Here is a 23,078-nt window from a genome sequence, read left to right on the forward strand (position 1 = left end):
TGCAGGAGAAAGATGTGATGATAACACCTATGCCCTTTGCACGGCCACAGGATTTGGGGCCATCTATTGCTATTGTAGCAAAAGTAAATCAAATTCAGGATCATCTGCTGAAGAAACATGATATTGAACTGTACATGCATCTGAACCGACTGGAAATTGCTCCACAGATTTATGGACTGTAAGTGTTTGCATAGCATTATTTAATTTAATTCCTTGGGGGTTTTGTTTCACTGCATTAGGAAATTTTTCCCCTTAAATTTTGGATTAGGGGAATGGGACTAAAAAGAAGTACTTATCTCTTAGAACTGATTTGTTTTGCAGTAATGTAACAGTAAATGCCACCCTACTGTTGCAGTTGTGACACTGGCATTTCCAGTGCAGATAATGCTCATTCAGCTATGCATTAGAGACCCTGATGAAGACTCCTTTACTTTCTGAATCAAGTACAGAGTCTACTTGGAGCTCTCCTTTAAGAACACGTGGGATAATAGGACACAAAAAACTATTAGCATTGAGTGGTTTATTTACTTAATTTTATCACCAGTTCAGCATCAGTGAACTTTTCCCAATTGTGTTACAGGATTTTGGATGCTGGTAATACAGGGGAAGGGACATGTTTAAAGTAAAGGGATGGGTATAATAAATTGTCTGTGTACAGAGTCAGCCTAGGTATTCCCTTTCCCATGAAGCTGCTTCATATCCAGTCAGCTGGTTGTGTATTGTATACCCCCATTCCAAGGGGATTATTGGGCCAGGTGTGACTTTGGATGTGGCCTAATCCATTAATCCATGTGTTTGTGCAGCACTGAATCCAAACTATTTATAGCTGCTGTAGTCAGTCTGGGTCAACACAGGGTGTGCAATTTGAGTGAACCATGAGTAATGGTGAAATGACCATGGTTTTGAACAAGAATCTTGCCTTCATTGTCTGGAATTCTAGAGATTTGATTCATTTTGATCATTCCTTAAGGAGTTAGCAAGCCATATGTGCGGTTGCAGGGACAAAGAAAATGACACTTTTTTTTTTCTTTTTTTTTTTTTCTCAGTTATTTAAAGTAAGATTGGCTTTGCCTTAAATAAAAAAAAATCAAAAAAAATATAGGTGTGAATTTCCAAATGCAATTGTGGATTGTAATAACTCAATAGAAAATAGAGAAAGGGAAGGAAAAGGTGGCTGTAAATGTAAAGGTGGTGTAAATGTCAGGCCATAACTGCAATATTTAACACTAAAGTCTAATTCGATGTTACTGTAAAATGAAAAAGTGCTGCAACATAATATACTTTCAAGAGAAGAGTTGAGCTACTTATTAATAACTTATATTAGGAGGATAAAGTAATTCTACAAATCTTACTTAAATACACTTTATAGGTATGAGTTACCTATAGGGGAGGAAAATAAGCCAAGTAAACTCAAGGTATTAAATATACCTATTACAATCTTTTTTTGCATAGTGTATTTTCTTAATATCTTCACTAGTCTTGAAGAGAACACAAGCATCCCTAATAAACTTCAGGGGTAGTAATGAATAAATAGGCTGTATAAAGAAAACAAAAATACGTTGTTTCATTTATGAAGACTTATGAAAACAAAGAGGGAAAAAAATAAGTCAAACTTCAGAAATTTGCAAACATATTTTGGGGCAAAAATAATTTGTAATGTAGGTATTCACGTTGGTCTAAGATTTTGCCTTTCAGTAAGAGAAATAATTGGAAGAAAAAATTATGCTTTAGCTCTAAACATAATATTATAATAACAGAAGAAAGATTCAGTCTGGTGTGGCATAAATAGAACTGAATCTGAATAAAGAAATTTACAGTTAAGAGAATGAATTATGAGAGAGAGCTTCAGGCTGACTATCAGGAAAACCTCACAAACAGGGAGCTGTTAGACTGTAAAATAATATATCAAAATTAACAAAGGAAAAACCATCAGAATGTTTTAAAACCAGGCTTTGAAAATCTCGCAGAAATGGGTGGTATACAGACAAGAGTCTGCATTGGCAGAAGAGGAAAGTAAGTTACCTCTGAGGTCATATCCTTCCTGCACGGATTTCTGATTTGATATAGACAGGAGAAAAAGAAAGGGAAAGGAGCATGACTATGTTGTATTATTCTCACCTTTAATGATGTCTGAACTCTTCAGAGTAGTAATTTCCAGTAGTGAGCCAGCTGACAGTCTGAGATGATGTATCTTTTCCTGTATTTAACATTTCTTGAACTAGAAACAGCATTTCTTAAACTACATAGTTTATCAATAATTGCTTAACCTTAATCAAACTGCAGAATTAATCTGAGTTTTTATTGAAGTTTATTGTTTTGCTGAAGATGTACCAACAATAACTATTCATCTGTCAGCCTTAATACCACCCAAAAAATACACAAACAGTAGAAGGAAGACTGGGAACTTTGTTCAAAAGATATTATGGTGTTCCTAGAGAACAGAATCAACATGAAAGGCCTGTATTTAGTAGCAATCTACCCTAACTCACACAAGTTATAATGTTCACTTATTTTAAAATTCAGCATTTTATACTTTGCATCCTTTTATAACCTTCTGGGGCAAGGCAAAAACAATTATTTGCATTTTCATACAGTTGATTCTATACTTCGATGTTTTCAAATGCTTTTTATTTTTCAAACACTAGCGAGACTTGTTCTGCTGGGAGGTCAGGTACCCCAGCTGGTTGTACATTTCCATGTTCAGAAACTGTCCTTTACAATAAAACGTAAAAAATTAAATTATGCATACCTGCTTACCTGACCAAGTTTAACAGGCATTTCATTATGTGTGGTACAACTCACTAATTTTGGTTGCAGTTTTGGAGTTTTAGCTCAAAGCAGTAGATTGCCTTCTCTTCCAGAGCACAGCAGTGGACAGACTTCGCATTCCCTGGATGTCTCATTCCATTCCTGATTGGGAAGAGAACCCAGTTAGGTACAGGAAGGTATACTGGGTCCTGGCTATGCCATACTTCCATGCTCTGGAAGTTCAAGTTGGTGTCACAGACAGCAGCAGCCTTAGCACAGGAATTTCTGTATCTGGAAATTTTGAGACTGCACTTTCATTCACTTGCAGTCAGCACTGCTTGTCCCTGTGATAATTATCCGGCTTCTATTAATATCAGCTGAAATGAACCAGCAATACAGAGATAAAAGGCTTGTGCCTTATCATTCCTCAGCCTTCTTTCTTTGCCCTGTCTCTAGCCTGGACCCCAAGGTAATGTTTTGCAGAATAGCACTGTTTCACTCTGCTGGTAGTACTGTGAATAGTCTAACCAAACTATAATAATTATCTAATCATATCTAATTTTGTACTCTGTAAAGTCAAGTACAAGAATGGTTTGAAAATAAAATGGAATTGATTACATTAATAGTTCAGTGACATGCTCCCTGGTAATAAACCTTTCTCTAAATAAAAAGAAAAAATTGCTAGGATTGAACATTAAGATTGGATATTCCAAAGGGTTGACAGATTAAATATTCAGTTTAATTTTAAAATCAGAAGAGTTAACAATAATTAATGTCCTAGATTAATTGGTACTCTGATGTTAATTTCCTTGACCCTTACCTCTAATTCATGTTAAAATACAAAGTATTGCAAAATAAGACTGCATTTTCTGCAGTTGCCAGTGTTTGCAGGGACAAATTAGGCAGGTTAGGCTCTCAGTTTGAGAAAAGACAGGATCTGAGGAACGTTTTCATGTACCTGAATTTTAGGACATTATCTTCCATTCAAAGGAATTTGTAGTAGGCAACTTCTTTTACATTTCACTGAAAAGATGAATCAATTGGAAAAGTCCCATATAATATTATTACCACTTTATTTTATGCACTGAAGTTGAATTATATTGCACCAAATGAATTTCTCATGGAACTGCATACAATAAGTACAGCCAGATCATGTAAATATATATTATACAGTTGTACAGAATACACAGAGAGATAATGACAGGGCATAAGGATAAAAAGCTTTATTCAAGAAAATTAAATGTTGGCATAAACTCACCAGCTTCTGTATCATGATGCACACTGATGGCAGTATTCTACCAGTAAAGCCAACTCTTCCTAAGCACATACCGCCAGACAATAAAGCACGTGCAGAAGTGAGGGTAAATATTTCACAGTGGCTTTAGCTCAGTACCGAAAGGGCCCTCTCAGGACCCAGAAGGGCGGCGATGGCTGTGCCCTGCTGCCATCTCTCAGAGAGGCGCTGCCCACTGCCGCTCGAGAGGCGCTCAGGCTGTGGGCGGCTACCGCGGCACTTCAGGAGGAAAGCCCACCTCAGGCAGCAAATAAAGAAATACCAAACAAAAGAGAAGGGTGCAAACTAAGTTTCAGGGGAATTAGACACGAGTGTAAATCTGAAGATGGCGTTGGAAAGGTTATGTTACAGTAAAGTCAACAGCAGATGTGCTGTTCCACTATTACTATTCTTACTTGCTTTGCTGTGAGCACTGCTGTGGGGCATGCACCTGTTCTAGTTTCTTGCCCGTGCCATTATGGTACCAGGCAGTATTCTTTTGCACAATCAGATTGGTCTCTGGAGGGAGAATTTAAAGGATTTTTCTTGTGTACTAAAGGAACATAAATCATATTCATTGTATCTGAAAAAAAAAAAAACTTAAAAAAATTCCACAAGTTATCAGAATAAGAAATCTTTATGACCTACAGAAAAAGTAGATCAAAGATCTGTCTTGCTAAGGAAAACTTTAAAGATCATGTAGGATGTCTGAGTCTGTTTTGGATTCTCACACCAAAAGAAAATGAGATAATATATGACATGGTCCAAACCCATTACATTTCCTCTATAGCTTTTAATCCAGTGTCATCAATCAATTGGACAGCAATTACAATGAAAGCAACTTTGAGCTATTGTGCACGTAGTAGAGGAACCACCAAAATCTGGCCTTGCTATTAAAAGGCAAGTATCTGCCAGTGACTATCTAGAAATGGGTAAGACTAAGCAAATGCAAAGTCTTTCTAAAAAAAGCAATAATTCTCATTTGAATGTCCAGGACCAAATTAATCACGAACTTAGTATCTGGAACTGCTGTTGGTTTCCAGTACTTACTTTCTGTTTGAATTAAACAAAGCATTATATATAAAACAGATTTTAATGGACTACAGATCCCAGCTTGTCTCTCCGTAGAGGACTTGTTGAGGATTTAGTGCCAGATGACCAGGCCTGTCTAAGAAATAATAGTGTCCAGTGTTGGTCCCACAAATTACAAGATACATTCTACTGGGTTTTCAGATAGAGCTTTTAGGGACTGACTTAGGCATCTGAAGACATTATTATAAATTCTATCATGAGCATTGAAAAAAGTACTGTAAGAGGAAACCTTTCTAAGTTAGCTGATGGAAACATCTGAAGCTACTTTAAAAAGCTCCCATGTATTTTGATGGAGACAGGGATTGCCTTAGCTACTGCTGCCATACCAATTTTACTGCGGTTTACAAATTCAAATTATTTCTTCTTTGCAAATAAATGAGGACAATTTTTGAAGATCAGGGTAGGTATCTTAGGCAGCAAGCAAATCCTGCTTAACTCTAAAAGTTGCTTTTCTTCTGTTTTGAAGTAAGTCTACTCACCCTTTTGTGTTATTAAATGATAGATATCTGTTCCTCATTGTTGAGTTCCTCAAAAAGCTTTCTAGTTCATTGATTAAAAAAATGTATATTTCATTTTGTGCTCCTTCTCATTGTGTATTAGGTAAAAAATTACAGTATGATGAACTTGTGATTTTATTCTTTTTCCCACCTGTCTCAAATAGTATTTTAGTTTTACCTCTGACTTTAAGATTTTAACATGTAAATAATGTAAAAGACCACTCTATAAACAGAATGAAGGATTGGTTGAGGTGTCAAAAGTGTTTGTCAGAGTTTTACTCTCCTGCTGCATAATTATGTGCTGAGACGATAATGAGTAGTAGTGTATGTCTGTGAGGATGGAATGCAGATTTGTCATTTTGTTGCTCCTTGATGCAGGTGATGTGCTTCCCATATGAAGTACAGGGAGTTATCTTCATGTGGGAAGGAAACAAGCAAGAAAGCTTCCATTTTAACTTTTGTTGCATACCCTGAAGAGAAAAAAGCTAGTACAATTAAACATAAATAGGCTTAGAGACCACTGTATTTGAATAGAATTAGTATCTTAAACCTGTGATGAATTTAGTAGGGATATAGACAGGTGCTTGGAAGGCTATCTTTATTTTTTACTTATTTAGAAGTAGCTGTTGACTATAAAAGCAGAACAACGTATTGAGACGTTCAACTCCAGAATAGAATTTAAGGTGCTGTATATTAAGTATTTACCTCCCCTTTACTTTTTTTATACTTAAATCTCATCAGGTGTTCAGGTTAACCAGGTACTGTTTAATTTAGTGCATCATTTTTTTTTCTTTCAATGACATGGAACTTTCTAGAAAACTCTTCTTGGAAATTGGTACAAAAAAGGCAGTAAGTAGGTCAAGTAAGTGTTGCAGAAAGTAATTATCTCAGTATATGCCTGGAAAATGAAACTGTGCTAACATGCCCATGCTGACATGATGTTAGGAGGCAAAATACAGCGCTTTGGACTTAAGCATTTGCTAGTAACCAACACATTTCCTGTGGAATCAAGTCCTGTGGATAACTCATGTTTTGGCTAACCAGTTCTTCATCCTCACTGCTTATTCTTACTGAGTCTATATGAATCAAGTTAGTATGGGCATACAATCACATGTGACTAGAGACTCCTTAATTTTCCTGTGAAGACATAACTTCAGAAATTATAATGAAGTATTGAAAAGAGCCATGTTCACCATCCAGAAAGGAGAGATCATCCTGTCATCAGTCCTTTAGATTATAGTCAATATCCAAAAGTTGTCTGAAGGCTAATAGAAACATCGCAAAATCTTCTGTGTCATCTTGATGCACACAAAGTAGACCCTCTGCTAGACTCCAACAAGACCAATAGTAAGGGATAGTAAACACAATTTAATGCATAAATTGCAAAATTTTGAAGTTATACTAAACTGGGATCTAGTGGGTAATGCAGCTAAGAAAATTTTGTTTGAAATCTTGAAACAGATCAGCATGAAATACTTAAATGCATAATGTTAGCATATTGGAAGCAGAGGTAAATCTCATTTAAAAAAAGCTAAGGTTTTAATACTTAGTCATTATTCCATGTCAGAACAAATTAGGCCATTTTGGAATTGCATTTGAGAAAAAAGCAATTGGTGGTGAATTGCCTTGAGGTGTGGAATGTCCACTTTAGGGATAGCACAGTCTTCAGCCTGAGTCTCCCTTAGCCCAGGAGGACATGTAAATCATCTGCCTCTTCAGGGTCATTTTCATCTGAGTTCTTCATTTTAGCAGAAAATTATATCCTGAAACCACAATTCATCACTAATGAAAATGTTGTTGAAAATTAGTGAAATAGTAATTCTGTAGGATTATGGCCAGTCTGCATTTTCTCTAAAAGCATCTGATTGCCCAGTAGAATGCAGCTAATTGGGAAAATGAAAGGCAGTATAGTGTCAGCATTGGGAAGAATGCTTCCTTTTTGGGTTTTCTCCCCACCAAAGTAATAATTCACCAGGTAGTCATCACTCTGCTTCTACTTCAGATACCAAGATTAGTTCTTGGATGGTCATTTCTACCCTACAGTGCTCTCCCTGCCCTTCAGTCTTAACAAGGTGTTAAAGACTCAGGTGAGGGGTTTGTGCAAGGGAGGGGGGAAAAGGTGGGAAATCCTACAGACAACCTATATAATTCACCTTACATGTTCTGAATTTTCTCTGGCAGTTGTTTCATTAGGAGTTCTTGAGTTAGAAGATACATAACAGAGTTGGAAGTCCATGCAACAGTAAAAGATCTAGCCCTGAAAATAATGCAACAGTCTGTCCTAATTTTTAAAATGGGTGAGCTGGATAGTAGTTCTCTGTGACCCTGTGAACCTCTTTCCGACATCTTAGAGTTGTAGAAGCCTCATCAATAAAAAAAAAAATCTTGTTCCAAATAGATGCATGCCTTGAGTATCTTTTCTGGTTCTGATGTGGTTTTGAGCAAGAATTTTTAAAAGTACCCTATGAAATATTAAAGCAAGCCATCCATATCCAAAGAATAAAATCCATTAACACAGATCACAGGAATAGGTTGCTCAAGAGTAGTGCTGTTAATTAGGGTGCACAATTTTGTGTAACTTTTGCATATTGTATGAATGCGCAATATTTTAGTCTAGGTAAAGCATGAAAAATTATGTTTGAGAAACATTTCTAAGAATAGAATTATATCACCAAACTAATGCTGTAAAAATGGGGAGAATATTTCATCACACCTCATACTGAATGTAATAGCAAGGGGCCCTAAAGGGTTAAGGTACATAACTTAGCAGGAGGACGCCACAGATTTTGGCAAGAAGAGAAAATCTGTGCACAGCATTGCAAAATAGAATTGTCTAGTGAAAAAGAACAAAAGCAGTCAAGAGTAGGAGCTTGTTTCCAATACATATTTTGAAATCAATGAACGACTCATACTTGAATCTTTACAGAAAGACAAGGGTGCTGCCCTTCTATATTCTTTCTCTGAAAACACTCAGCATAGCATTTGCAGCTTGGTATTGACTGCCAGTGATGACTCCTTGAACTTCCAGATAGCACTGTTCCTAAGGAAAAAAGACCATGGATGCACCTAGACTTTGTTATTCACTGTGGAATGTATTGATAGCAGAACAGCAATTCTTCCCAAATTTCAGAGAAGCAAAACGGCATCACCCAATATAACATCAGCATGAGAAGTCCATGAGAGAGCATTCCGTTTCACAGACCTTTATACTGTCATCTGCCACTTCTAATGATCTGTTTTTCTTCACTTCTTAGCACCTTTTTTGAAATTAGGACTGTGGTTAGCACACCTCCTTTGATTACCTTTTTATACATTTTTTTGTCTGAAAGAGTCCAGTACAATGATCTTTGAATGCCATAGAAGTAATATCTTTTGCTCTTGATACTGAGAAAGTGGACAAAGAAAAGAAATTTCATCTTTTCTGTATTTAAAGTTCAGAATATAATATAATGCAGAAAATACAAGATAATGAAACTCCTGCAGCTTCTGACTGCTGGTACTCCTACCAGTAATGCTTTCAGGTTTTTATTCACAGAAGTGGGGAAGTTAGTAAACAATATTTTCATACTTTGGATGAGTCTATACACATACCCACATGTGCATGTAGCAGCAGAACTGTGTGTAACATGTAACATATATTTCATGTTATGAAATATCTTTACAGTGTTTAACTCAAAATTCCACAAATCTAAACAAAGTCTTTAATTGTTTACAGCATACATCAGTGAATGTTGTGTGAGCTGTTAGAGTCTAAGCTTGGGCCTTGCAGTTTATTCTATTTCTAAGAAGTACATGTAGGAATGATGTGAAAAATCAGTAATATCAGGTTCAGAGAGGTTTTTTACTGATGCAAATACAGTTAGCTAGAAGTGAATGGGACATTTTGAATCAATGAATTCTCATTGTCTTACTTATCTATGAGAGAAATCATAAAAGAATAATGTCAACACAAGAAAATAGTCCTCGCAGAAAACTTACAACATAATAATGTGCTTAATATCTAGAAACATTAATGATGATGTTATATTTGTACAGACTGAACGGTAGAAAAGATAATGGCACCTCTGACTTTAGAAATTCATATATTAGTATTAATGGTTTGACATTCTACTTATTGAAAAACTGTTTAAAATAATTGAAATAGGTTTAATTCTCCTTTTCCTTATTTCAGTAATTGTAATCAGAAAAACCTTTTTAATGGTGTATTCCCAAATCTGGCTGAAGTTCGTAGTTATACATCCTGCTTTAATGTACATCTGAGCTCTGGGGCTCTCATGCTGAAACACATTCCCTGATTTATCTTCTGTCTAAACTATTTCTTACATTATGACTCTGTGCTGCAGCCTTTGATATTCCCTGTGACATCATGAGACAGCTGTGTTACATTGTGTTTAAGCAGTACTAAACCTTTAAACTTTAAACGAATATTTTTCTTCTCAGAGGTATAAATAGAATATGTAATAAGCATCTGTGGGATATGCAATTAATGTCACTTGTGAGGAAAGGCCTTCATGATGCACTTGGGTTTTGGCACTCTTAAATTATGAGCTCTTTACTACACTCATGGGATAAATTCCATATCCCCCAGATGCTTATTATGTATCTTCCATCTCCCTTAATTCCTATTAGCTGGATTAGTAGTTGTTGTGATGTTGAGGTTTATGGTAATTTAACTGGGATGGTTCTCAGTGATCAATAAATAAACTTCAAAAGTTTAGTAATTTTTATTTTCTAGCAATTCCAGTGTGTATAGATGTAACAGTTTACATTAAGTGCTAGTTGGATATACCAAAAACTTTACATACTGTGAATCTGTACATACTGGTCTATCCCTAACCTAAATTTAAAAAAAAAAAAAGCAAATTTATAAAAGCAAAATATTTCCATAGCAAAAGATGAACTGAATTGCAATGTTGTGGTGTGACTAATATTACCTTCAACACCCACAAATGTTAAAAAAAAAAAGTTTACATGGAGAATAAATATTTTTTGCTAAATGACGATATTATTAATGTTCTAGTCACAGTCATTATCTGGAGAGTTTGTCAAACTGGTACAGAATGGCCTAGATTAGTTGTCAACTCAGGAGCAAATAAGATTTTTAAAAGACTCAATAAAGTCCAGTGATTAATTGCTATATATTCTGATTCATGCCTATCCCATTTTATCTAATTTAATAAAAGTCTAAAATGATGATTAATCCTTTCACATCAGCAGTTGCTGGTACATCCATTACATGTCCAATCTGAATTCCTCTGCCAAGGAGTTAACTACTATTTTGAACTTGGTGTGAAAAATATCATTATAAATTTCATTAACCTGATCATCAAATTTAAAAAAGTCAACTCGTAAAATCCATTACTACATATCATGCATCGAAGATTAAAAACTGGTCCTTAGTGGGCAGGAATAGCCAGGATTTAATTCCCACAGCATATGTTTAAAGTGCTCATATGACATTATTGTATCTGTAATTATCAGAATTTTATGTTTATTAACCCAAGTGAATTAAGAATCTTGTTTTGCGTAGAATTTAGCATGCATGTTAAATTGACCATTAATTCAGAGCTTATCAATGTATATGTATTTACCACAAATTTAAAGATACGTGTTTAACATATTGTAATCATTTTAGCTTTTAGAGCATTGCCTTCCTTCAATTTTTCCTTCTCAGACACAATAATTTATTTTTCAGTGCTTCCAGTTGGCTGTCTTGGTGTGGATCCCCATGGGTGACAGCGATATAAATTTTACTTCAAGTAGTCCTTCTGTGGGAAACTTGGAATATTCCACATTAGCACTACGTCTCAACCATAGCTATAACTATGTCCTCCTCTACACTAAGGTGTTTTTTTTCCCATCCATGGTCTGATCCAAGAGACACCTCTCCATGCTGGAGGGTAAACGTGCCTCAGCCCAGATATACCCACAAAGCCTTGCAGATTCAGGGTGGGTTTGACATTTATTTTTGTGAGCGTTGCTCAAGTTGGAAGTTCACTAAGTGCATGAAAAATATGCATCAGGAGAGCTCAGAGAAGCTGAATTCCCCCATCTTGGTGCTGGAGCAAGGCATGGAATACCAGCAGTTTCCTTAGGAAATGGCAAGCCCCAGCCTAGCCAGTGCCCCAGCAAACCCCACCTAACCTGTGCCCAAGGGGTAAATGCTTTTAGAGTAGTGTATGGAATGCACCACAGGAAAAAAACCAGAAAGTAGTTGGAACAGAGAGCTGTTCTTTGGTTTGTTTTTCACTTGTGGCTGCAAGCTGCAGACTCTCAGCAGAAGGATGGAAGGCACATGGTTTGAGATAATAGGAGCTGTGGGGGTTTTGCCAAACCAAAACCATCACTATTTTATTATTTTGTTTTATTTTCTTTATTGGAAAAAACATGAGAATGCCCCTCCCTTCTGAAAGAGGTTGCAGGATCTGCTCAGGCTGCAGCTGTAAAATGGAGGCATGGCAGGTGCCGGATGGCGATGCCCCTGTGAGCAGCCGGCTGTGGCTCTGCCGGCTGCACTTGGCACAGCCCGAAGCTGAGGTGCTTCAGATTGGCACAACTGTCATTACATGCTGCAGGGAGCTGTGCAGCTTCACAGCTTGGTGTAGTTTCGCCTTACACATCCATCCTTGGCCTGTCCTAATGGCTTTGCCATCTTACCCCTGCTGACATGTTCTGCAGAAACAACATTCTGTGTTGCAAAACATTTCTTCGTGGGAAGGGTTGTCAAGCATTGCAACAGGCTGCCCAGGGAAGTGGTGGATTGCCATCCCTGGAGGTATTTAAAAGGGATGTAGATGTGGCACTTAGGGACATGGTTTCTTCATGGACTCGGCAGTGTTAGGTTGGACCTGATGATCTTAGAGGTCTTTTCCAACCCCAGTGATAATACAATTCTATAAAAAGTGATGAAATTAGAAAGAGTAGAAAGACCCTTTTTTATCTACAGCATATCTACCTGGTGAAACATGCTTTTCTCCCTCCATTTGCAGACAGCTAGCATCATTATTTCAATAGCTAGTTGTGGCTGTGCAAAAGTGTTTCAGAACAGACAGATGATTCATGACAGATGCATATCACATATTCAGATTATCCGGTTGGATATGGATATGTTGGACTTGGAAATGCACATTTACACCATAGTACAGCTTAGGTTCTACTTGTAAAATGAAAGAAGGAGAGCACCTAGGTGATTTTAGTCTTGGATGGACTAAAATTTGTTTCTAAGGCTCGCCTTAAAAAAAAAATCTGCATTGTAAAATCCTTGCTTTTAACAAACTTCTTCATTAAATTAGCTTTAACTTAACATCTTTGATCTAATTTATCTTTTGATCTATTAAATGTTGGAATTAGAGAAGTTTTTTCTTCTAGGAAATGGTTTAAATAACCTGTCTGCAGGACTTCTCATAAACACCAGCATGAGTAAAAAATCCTCAATAGAGATTGTAGGTGAATGTATGTGATATAGTAGCAACTCCCAAAAATTTGTCTCTCTGCTTTATGGGCTGGAATAATAACCACCTATATTTCATAGGGTCCTTCCTATAAAATCTTGTAACTTATATCAGTTTATGAACATTACAAAGACTTGTTTTCTTAACTTTGTGGAGGAGTTAATATTAATTATCTCCTGTGGAAAAAGACAAACAATGCTACGCTTCCTTAAGAAAGTTTTAAGAGCTTAAGACCTTTTTTTAATTTTACTCTCTTTTTGCATTTCAACAGTTCCCATTCCACTGAAAAATTTCAGGTATCATTAGTTTGCTTTTGGTGCATGTCCATTCCTGAAAAAATGGCAGTATTTTCTCTTGAGATGCTTTCAGTAAATAGCATTTGGCTTGAATGCTGAAGCGCCTCACAACAGAAGTCATCTTTAAAATTTTTCACCAGTATATCTGAATCTTCCAAGTACCCAGTCATTTATTGTTTATTAAACCTCAAAAAGTGGTAACAGTTACATGATTTTCATAATTAGCACATTTAGTTTGGTATCAAACTAAACTACCATCAGAAACCAAGGTAACATGGTAAATATGTGGTTAGTAAAGAGGAAGAAAGTTTGAGAGATGGTAAAATGACATGCTATGTGAGGGTTTTGCTGGAAGGGGAGGAGAATGTGGGAGGGAAGAGATGGAGAGACCAGACATGAGACCTCACCAGCTGAATTGCTGAACCTGGAGAATGTGAGGTATGTTTGCAGCGCAGCTCATTCGTTAAATAATGCACAAGGGTTTATCTCATATGGCCAGTTGCAGCACTCGCCTGGTAGTCAAAGGATGAAATATCCAATGTGTAAACCTAAGCATATGTAAAATAGGTAAACACAGGGTAGCCTTGAACACAGTTTCTCATTCTTTGTGTATGTGTAGGTGTGGATAAAGTCTTACATATGCAGAAACTGTTAAAGCCCAAATTATTTAGCTAACTCCTAAGTAACAGACTGGCAAAAAAAAAAATCTGGTTCAACTGATTTCGCTATGTGTAAGGGGAGAAAGAAGGTTCTTCTTTTTTTCCCATTTCCTCTAGTTATAAAAATTACAGTGATTACACATCATAAAGCCTATCTGTAATAAAACGCATCAGCTGGCCAAGGTTTTCATCGCTCACTCAATAATCCATTAATACAGCAACGCTGCCCAGGCATCTTTATAATACCAACTCGGAGGTAATTTTAATCAGCTAGACCAGCTGGTATTTAACAGCAGCTGCTGGAGACGCCACAAATATACTCAATAGCTGACATCTTTATTTGCAGTTTTTCAAGGGGAGAAGAGATCCTCCTGTGGTTACTTATATTAAGCTTCTCTCTTTTTTTGTATATATAAGTATTGGTACCAGAGAGTAATACCTGAATGAAAGCAGGAATAGAGTTAATGCAAAAAATAAAAAATATGTTCTTGGAGTCAGAGGGCTTTTTCATGAAGTCCTCCTCATAAATGAAAAAAAAAATAAAGCATGGATGCCAGCTTTGTTGGAGTTTAGAACCTTTTCCTGGTACATTTACACTAATCTCAGACATGGCTTGCGGCATAAAATGTACTCTGCAGTGCTGCATTGCCCTATCTTACTGAAGCTTTCATGTCTCTCCACGATATAAATATGTGATAAATAGTGCTCTTGGTAGGAAAAAAAGTGATGCTTGCTCACATGTGTTCAATTTTAACTGACATGTACTTCTTTTGTCCTCAGTTTTGGCTTAGAGCGTCTGCATGCAGGAGTGTATATGTATATATCTATGCTTAAAGACACGGGTGTTTGTGTATAAATAATATACAATATGTTTATTTGTACTTCTCATCTCTTATAAGGCTAGAGATGAAATCAACAACTGAATAAAGCACCACTCTCTGCAGCAGTAAATGTGGAATACTATTTCACATTGGATTTGTGGGGGGAACAAGCAGAGGCAACACAAAGTTAACAGTCACAAACACATTATAAATAAAAATTTAATTACACTTGGGGGAGCTTGGCTTACAAAGCTCACAAATCCATAATGGAGCTTGCTGGTAATAAAGGCCTGATCTGTTTGTTAAACTCCAATATTCCTGTCCTCTGTATCACTTCTTTTATATAAAACTTCAGTTTCTGCATTGATTACCAATTGCAAAAAAGACTGACTTCACTGGTAAACACTTTTTTCCTGTCAGATACCAAATGCCATATTTCTTTATTAAGAAAATAGTTATGACTCCTAGGTAGGGCAGGGGAGGTGCCATGAGAAGTGTAAGTATATCTATTTTTGTTGACTATTTATAATATGTCATGGATGAGATATATCATGGATGAGATCTGTGTTTAATATGACTTTGAGTTTCCGGAGAGAGATTTTTGTTAATTTATGAACAAATTCTGGGGTAGAAGCTTCTCTGTAATGACGATTTCAATAAATGCTCATAATAGTTTAAATTACTATGAACACTGAAGAAAACACAGTAGTATTAAGATGGTGTGTTTCTAGGACAGTAACAGTGAAAAGTAGCACATGGTCTTCATTTTTCTTCTTTCTTTCATTTCAAAATTTCATGTTGAAAAATGTAAAGGAACAAACCTGAGTACATAGATACAAATCCCTAAACAAATTTGGGGCTATAGTAGTCATTTGCAGGTACTCATTTGTACAGTGAGTTACCTCTCTGTAGTCAAATACGGATCTGTCTGAGACTGTGATTGACTACTGCAAATTAAAATCCAGTGACAGAATGGATTACTGAGGTTGCAGTTTGACTAAAAAATACTTAGCAAGCATGTTTTCTCTTATTTGTAGTGAAAACATTCTGTTGAAGTTTATTTAGTATTTTTGACAACAGACAGTATGATATATTGCTGGGCACAGCAGTAGGTTGGACTTGAGTAGTATTAGCTTTCACTGTTTTGATTAATTGTAATTGTTTCGATGAAAAGGCATGTTTTACGTACAACTCGTAGTTCTGGAAAACAGAAGTCAACTTGCAAGATCTGTAATTACTGTTCTGAGTTAGCATATAAAAAAAGCTTGGAGAACATGCAGGCAAATCACAGTAGGGTTTTTTTGTATGTCTGTTTATTTTGTATGGGATTGAATTTTGTAGCTTTTATACACTGTTTCTTGTCTGAGGAAATAAATCTTAGGTTTTATCTCTTCTTGTATGCTGCAGTGTGCTTTTAGATATATTTTTCAGTTCCACATTGTAGTTTCAATCTTGGTATGGTAAAATTTTTAATATGCTTTCCATAATCAGTAACAACAACAACAAAAGGTCAACCTGGAGACTCCCGTCTCCTCACATCCCCGCACGTTTCTGAAGAGAAGGAAAACATATCTGTTTATCTTTAAATTCTGTTTTCTCTGGAAAGAGAAAAGACTGCCTTCTCCTACTCTCAGAATGAATTTTCTAGTTTCCTTAAAATATTTTTTTTGTTTTTTAATAAATATTTTATTTTCAGTGTATTGTCAGGAAAGGGAAATAGATTATTATTTTTGTATTTAGGTAAAAAAAAATTCAGTGATGTGTTCAGATGTAAGCCAATACCAGCATAGTAAAGGATGTCAACTATTATTACTAATACCATCTTTCATTTATATAGTGCTTTCATCCTAAAAGATTGTGGTTTCTAGAAAATGTAGATTTAAGCCAAAAACACAATTAAAAATATATCTCCTTGTCTTAGCATGTTAGCTTCGAAGTATTGTTTGTCAGTTTAACAGACAGTATCAAAATATCTTTCTTCTGCTTTGCAGATGTAAAAATGTAGCATGAACTGAATATGCTGAAAGTACTGTTAAACCATCTCTAGAAGGAGAGAAAATTGGTTTTATAGGTTCCTCATTTTATGACATGCTTTCTTCTCAGATTTTAATATTTTGCAACATGTTCTGAAAGGAGAAATGAATAGATAGTGCTTTTCTATATCTGAAACATGTAGGGGCATCACAACCTACCTGAATTGCTCCCTAGACAGTATTAAAAAGAAAGCAGTAATATCTAAATTGTGGAGGGAGGCAACTAGGTTTCTAAGTGTGGTGCCAATGTTTGTAGTCAACAATGAGACATAAAAAAAATCGTAGCCCATGTTGATAGCAGCAGGGTTTGAGGTTTGTGTTATTAGAGCTTGCCTAAAAGTATTAACACACAACTCATGTATAGCCTTCATATAAACTATGTTCTATTATATATTTTGGGGGGAAATAAAAATCTGTAAAGCATGAAATTGTGGTGTTACAAAACGATTATTTCTAAAAGTGAATTATCTCGTCTCATAGTAGTACTAGCTTGGATTGCTACGTTAGATGTCAGGTGGTTTATTTCTGAGCAAAATACAAATTAATAAGTGTACATTTTAATACTTACCTAAACCAGTGACAAGAAAATAAATACTACTTTTTATTTACCTTGCAGTTAACAACCTTGTGTCATTGCGGCATCTTTTATGGAAAGGAACTTTATTTAAGTAGCATAAACTTGTTGGATGGGCTTCAATTAAATGATGATTTGTTAATGCAAATGTGTAGCGAATGACTGGTAGTACATCTGTCTCTTCATCCATAGGCCATTACTGTGCAGCATTAGCACATGATTGTAAAAAACTGGAAATCATTATATGCAGGTAGTACATATTCAATCAATTCTGACCTTATGTCTCTGACGAAATAAAAAAAAAGGATGCAATTTAAATGATATTTAATCTGAACAAAAAAAGAGGGGGGAGAGAATCTTTGAATATCGACGATTCAAGCTGTTAGATGATGTGAGGTGACTGCTGTTTGGAATTGATTGTTATTGGTGGCCCCAGTGGGGAACAGCCAGCACATTAATCCTCTCTTACTCCTCCCTCATGCTTCTCCAATCCAAATAGTATTTTTGTTTATATTAGGAAATAAATACTGTTCTGTTTGTCTTAAAAATCCTTCTCTCTTTTTTTTTTTTTTTTCACCTCTTTTGGAGATTGAAAAGAAAAAGCTCTGTATTGATGACCAATGTTAGCCAGCTAAGCAGGCAGTGACAATTAATACAACAAAAAATCGTACAATTAGCTTCAGTTCCATAAGTGTCTAATGAGCCATTTGTCAGTCTTTTGGTGAAATAAACTACTCTATCTTAATTCTCCACTCTTGCAGCAAATAAATAGAACGTATTAAATACCCGGGCACCAATAAAATCTAATTTATTTTTGCAGGGCATGGCAGAACTCCTTACATATGTAAAATGAGAAAGTTATTTACAAACAACTTGTGATACTAATATAAAAATACAAAAAAGGATTTCAATGTTAACTGCTTTCATTCTGCACTAGATATGTTTTCTTCCTGATTTGTTTAATCATTTAAATATATAATTACTCCTAAAGGCATATGAGTTGAAATGACTTCTCCTGACGTGATTAACTCATAAAGACAAAATGAACCTTCAGAGAAGAACCCGAGAAATTCCAGAGATTGGCAGTCTGCAGCTGAAGTCCCTGCCGCTGCTGGAGAGGCAACATGCACATTTCCAGCTGGGAACACATCCATGTTGCTCTTCCCACCCTGACCCTTCTGACCTTATTAGTGTTACAACCACCTTTCCACAAAAAACAGCACCGCAGTAATGTTCAGGAGCAATGGTGGAGCTGGAGCCAATTCAGTTGGTCTGACAGCAGTTCCTCCTCCAGCCACTTGTGGCCAATGGTAGCCACCACATCTACTCGTGCTCCAGGCAGTGCCAGACCACACCGGAGGTGGGTGGGGGAGCAATGGGATGTCAGGAAAACTGAGGGGTCCAAGGAAGGCTATCTGCAGAACCTTTAAGTGTGCAGAGCAGGGCTGTTCTGCTTTCCTTCCCCGTTCAAGTAGACTCTTTGTAACGTAAGCTGGTGAAAGTATTTCAGACCACCTGACTTCTTCCTCACTCTTCATTTTAACAAAAGTTTGAATTTGACTCTGGTTCACTTTTGTGATGTATATCTGGCCATCTGTCTTCCCAGGCTGCTTTTCAAGCTGACAGTAACTTGGTATTTTTAAAAAAAGACAAAAAGAAGACAGGACGGAGCATGATGTGTGGACAGAGCCAAGTTGCTAGGTCTCAGAGTAGAAGAGAATATTCAAAATGACAGAAGACAAAAAAGAAGCAACTCTTACTAAAGAAGCGAGGGAAGAGGGATGGCAGAGCTGCTGGTAGGAGATGTTTGAGGAGAGAGTGAGTAGAAGCTATCAGTGTGAATGAGGAATGTGATTCCCTTTACTGAACTAGTCTTGAAGAAGGCCAGAGATTTTTTTTGTCAGGTTGGAATACGTGCTGGGAAGAGTGCCCTGCCAGTTCCATTGCTTCCAAGCGGAGAGATGTTGCATAGGAGAAAACAACTCTGTTTGCTAAGCCTGAAAACTGATTTGGGAATTCCGTACAGTGGGTTTCAAAGCGAGCTACAGCATTTCCTTATAATGGTCATTTCAAGATGGTAGCTCTTTATGCTTGTCTGTATTCACAAATGTAACAAGCCAAGTTCAGACAAATGTAGAACAAAAAGAATCATGATGAATGTATTCTCAGGAAATTGTGAGCAGTTTCAATTCAGACAGATCCTGAATTCAGAAATTAGTAATAGAAACCCTCAGTATAAAGCTGGCACAAACCATTCAAGAATTTGAATGTAAGTGGGAAGACAATTTTTTAAGGGGATCAGTGAAATAACTGAAGAGGTTAATGTACAAGAGGAGTGTGAGAAAGTTGTCTTTGAGGAAAAGAAAATGTCTAAGTTGTAATTTATAGGGGAGATTTAGTAGATCTTCTGTATCCTCACATGATTTTTATTCTGTTCATATTTTCAGTTGAAAAAGTGAAATTCTCTTGTTGCATTTTGCTAGGTTTAATCATACTGTTTTGAAGTCCTTTGGGGCAGTTACTTCTACTTTCCTCATTAAATCACTACACTCAGAAAAAAAATATTTAATCCCAGTGCTTTACTAGTAATTCTTCTGAGTGGTACCATCACTCTGTGATTGAATGTTTTTGCTTGGCATTCAGGTATTATGAGGACTGCACTATGTGTTTGCACACACACTAAGAGAATAGCAGGCAACTGTAGTCATTACAGATAGAACTAAATTGTTAAATATATGTATATTCTAGATGTATTTTCTTTTTGTATTTGTGTAACAAGCACATTCCACCAGTACTCAGTCCTTGAATAGACTCAAATGAGGCTGGTCTCATTATTCTTCTGAGGACTTTGAATTTGCATCTATTGGCATTTAAAACAATGAAGGCCGGAGCATTCTGAGAAATTTTTGATGGGGCTATAATCCTCAAAAACAGTTACCCCTCCAAATACAGTTTTATGTTATAAATTGTCATATAATATTAGTGACATCTGTCCACCCAGCCAGATGAGGCATAACTGTTAATACACAGGTTGATAGAGCAGAAGAAAAGGGCACTGTGTTTTTTACTTAACAAAAAAGTTTGATAAAAGGATGAAAGTGAAAAACGTCTTGGAGCCACCAAATTTATGAGCTGTGTAAAAGGCAAATGCTGTCTGGTTACCTGTGTTTCAAGAACAGATAAGAAAGTGTCAGTGCTATTGTAGAGGTAACAATAAGACCTCACCTGAAATGCCATACATATTTTTGGTTAACCATATTAAAAAGAAATTCAGATCATCATTGTTTGTCAAACAGAAGTTGAGATGGTCAACATCTGCTCAACAGAAGTGTGTCAGGGAATAAACATGGGATGAGAAGGGGAGTGAGCTAAAATTGAGCAATGTTGTCCAAAGTAAAATGATCCAAAATGGCTTCAAATTTATTTGTTGAATATCAGGAAGTTTCAAGGGGGATGTAATTCTTGCTACCTGTTGTAGAAGCAAGGTTCTGGAGCTGTGTGATGGCAAGCATAAGAACAAGAAACATCAGTTCAAGGTGAATTTTAATAAAAGCAATCCTGTAGTACATTAACTCATAATCACAGGGAAGTCAAGTAAAGGAGATGTGTCTGTCTTTCAGGCCTGAAAGAATGCTCTGTGTATTTGAATGTCCAGTGTTAATCCAGGTACAGAATTTTCAATAAGCAGTTTTATTAAAAGCTCCTAATGTTTTTATGTGTTGTTGGTAGTATTTTCTTATCGATGAGTCATTTTTAAAGACAAAAAAATGGTCTTCATGGGTTATTTGAAAAAATTGACTCTTAAAGGTGTTATTGCTGTTTTTTGTCCCAGGAAAACTCCTTCAGCTGCATATGATTGCTTTGGGGGAAAGCTGCAGTTTTTCCACTCTAAATGATAAGATTGCATTTATTATTTGCACTTAATTCAGAAATAGGCAGTGTGAAGTGCTTATTTCCAAGAATCCCCACAGTATTTGGTAGCTTTTTGCGTTTTCCTTTCCATAAGCAATAAAGTTATAATGGGGTTACAAGATCACACTGAATCTCTACTAAGGCATCTGCTAAAACTTTGTAGCAGAGCCTAATAAAGCCCTGCCCCATTTGTGACATACCAAATCACATTCTCCTTGCTGGTCTGACAGCCACAGCTCTTAAACAGCTGCTGGGGTAATTTGCATAAAGGAGATTGTAAATGTCTCATCAGAACGCATGCAGCGCAATCCACCCCAAAACCACTGCCTGAACACCAGGAAAAGAAGATTGTAGTCATAAAAATTGTGGCTCTCATGATTTCAGATTATGGTCTCCACAGTATTACAGCTTTTGCAAATACCAAGTTTTTGTGGCAAAAAAAAAAACAAAAAAGGAAAGTTTCATTTACCGATACAGAACAATACAAACAGATGCAGTGTTGCTCTTTTGATTCAGTCTAGCAGAAAATTGACTTCAGCAGCTAAGGTTCATGATGACCCCTCCTCAGTTCTTTACCCCAATGATAAGTGAATTGATCCAACTGAAAGCATTTAAAATAACATTAGTAAAACCAAATCAGTTTTATGGTAGTGAAAGGAAAACAGAGAAAATGCAAAATAAAGTTAAGGCAATACAGAGGATTCAATAAAGAATAAAAAATACAGAACTTAACACAATATGTTAATTGTCTGCATGCATCTGCTATGTTTTGTGATGCATATTTTAATAGAAATTAGCATTAAAATTATGCATATTTTTGATAAAAATCAGAGTTAAAGGAGATATACATACAGAACTAGGATTTCACAATGTGACAGGAATTAGGTGTGTGCATTTCCTGAGTTTTAACTGTGTAGCTTCAAATTTTCTCTTTGAAACATCATTCTTCTTTGCCTTGAATGAATTAAGCTGGAGCAGTTTGGTGTGGTAGTGAAGCTCCATGTTATAACTAGACAATAAAGACGTCATTAAGCTCCACAAAGTTAGCATCTGTATCAGCTAGAGCCTCTGCAAGCTCACTTAACCTGTACTTTGCCCAATTTGTAGTGCAGGTTGAAGCTATTTGCCTGGTGTCTCCTTGGTTAAAACACTTCCTCTGACCTCAGTTCACAGAAACACATCGTGATTGCAGCTACACCAGTCACAGCTGCATCATCATCAATAAGTACAAAATTGCTAATAGCTATGGAACATACTGTTCCAACATAGTCATCCTCCTTCAACTCCAAGTTTTACTCATCCCTGATACACATATTTATTAGCACCCAAATCACCTATATCCTTGACATCAGTAGTTTACTTACTGTCTCAGTAAATCTGCATTTGACATAGTTAATAATTGTGCATATATCTGTGCAGTGGCACAACTGACAGCAATCAGTTCAATGCCTTACAGTTTTAATACTCATATTTATCAACTTTAAATTGAAGGGAATTTGGAGTCAAAAGTTTATACTAACCTCCAAAATCTCAAAAATTGTATGCACTGCTTTGCTTTCTGTAAATTCCAACTATTTTAGAAGAAGTTTATCAAATCATTTCAAAGTTTAGTTTCTCCCTTTGTGTAGCAGGATGTCTACTTTCAAGGCAATGATGATAAATCAGTAGTTTCAGTGAAAGTTCAGTAACCAGCCAGTGAATCTGAAAAGTATCTGATACCTG

At 36.2% G+C, this 23,078-nt stretch overlaps 1 protein-coding gene across 27 annotated transcripts in view; it reads left to right on the forward strand.

Moving 5' to 3' along the window:
• TBC1D5 (TBC1 domain family member 5) overlaps nucleotides 1–23,078 on the forward strand; it is a 316,569-nt gene that overhangs the window by 196,563 nt on the left and 96,928 nt on the right. For all 27 annotated transcript variants that reach the window (XM_086852156.1, XM_086852083.1, XM_086852111.1 and 24 more), the window contains one exon: nucleotides 6–178. In XM_086852156.1, the coding sequence (XP_086708282.1) occupies nucleotides 6–178 (173 nt within the window). The remainder of the gene's footprint in view (nucleotides 1–5; nucleotides 179–23,078) is intronic.

The sequence above is a fragment of the Cyanistes caeruleus genome, chromosome 1, assembly GCF_971803275.1.
Source record: "Cyanistes caeruleus chromosome 1, bCyaCae1.hap1.1, whole genome shotgun sequence".
NCBI classification, from domain to species: Eukaryota; Metazoa; Chordata; class Aves; order Passeriformes; family Paridae; genus Cyanistes; species Cyanistes caeruleus.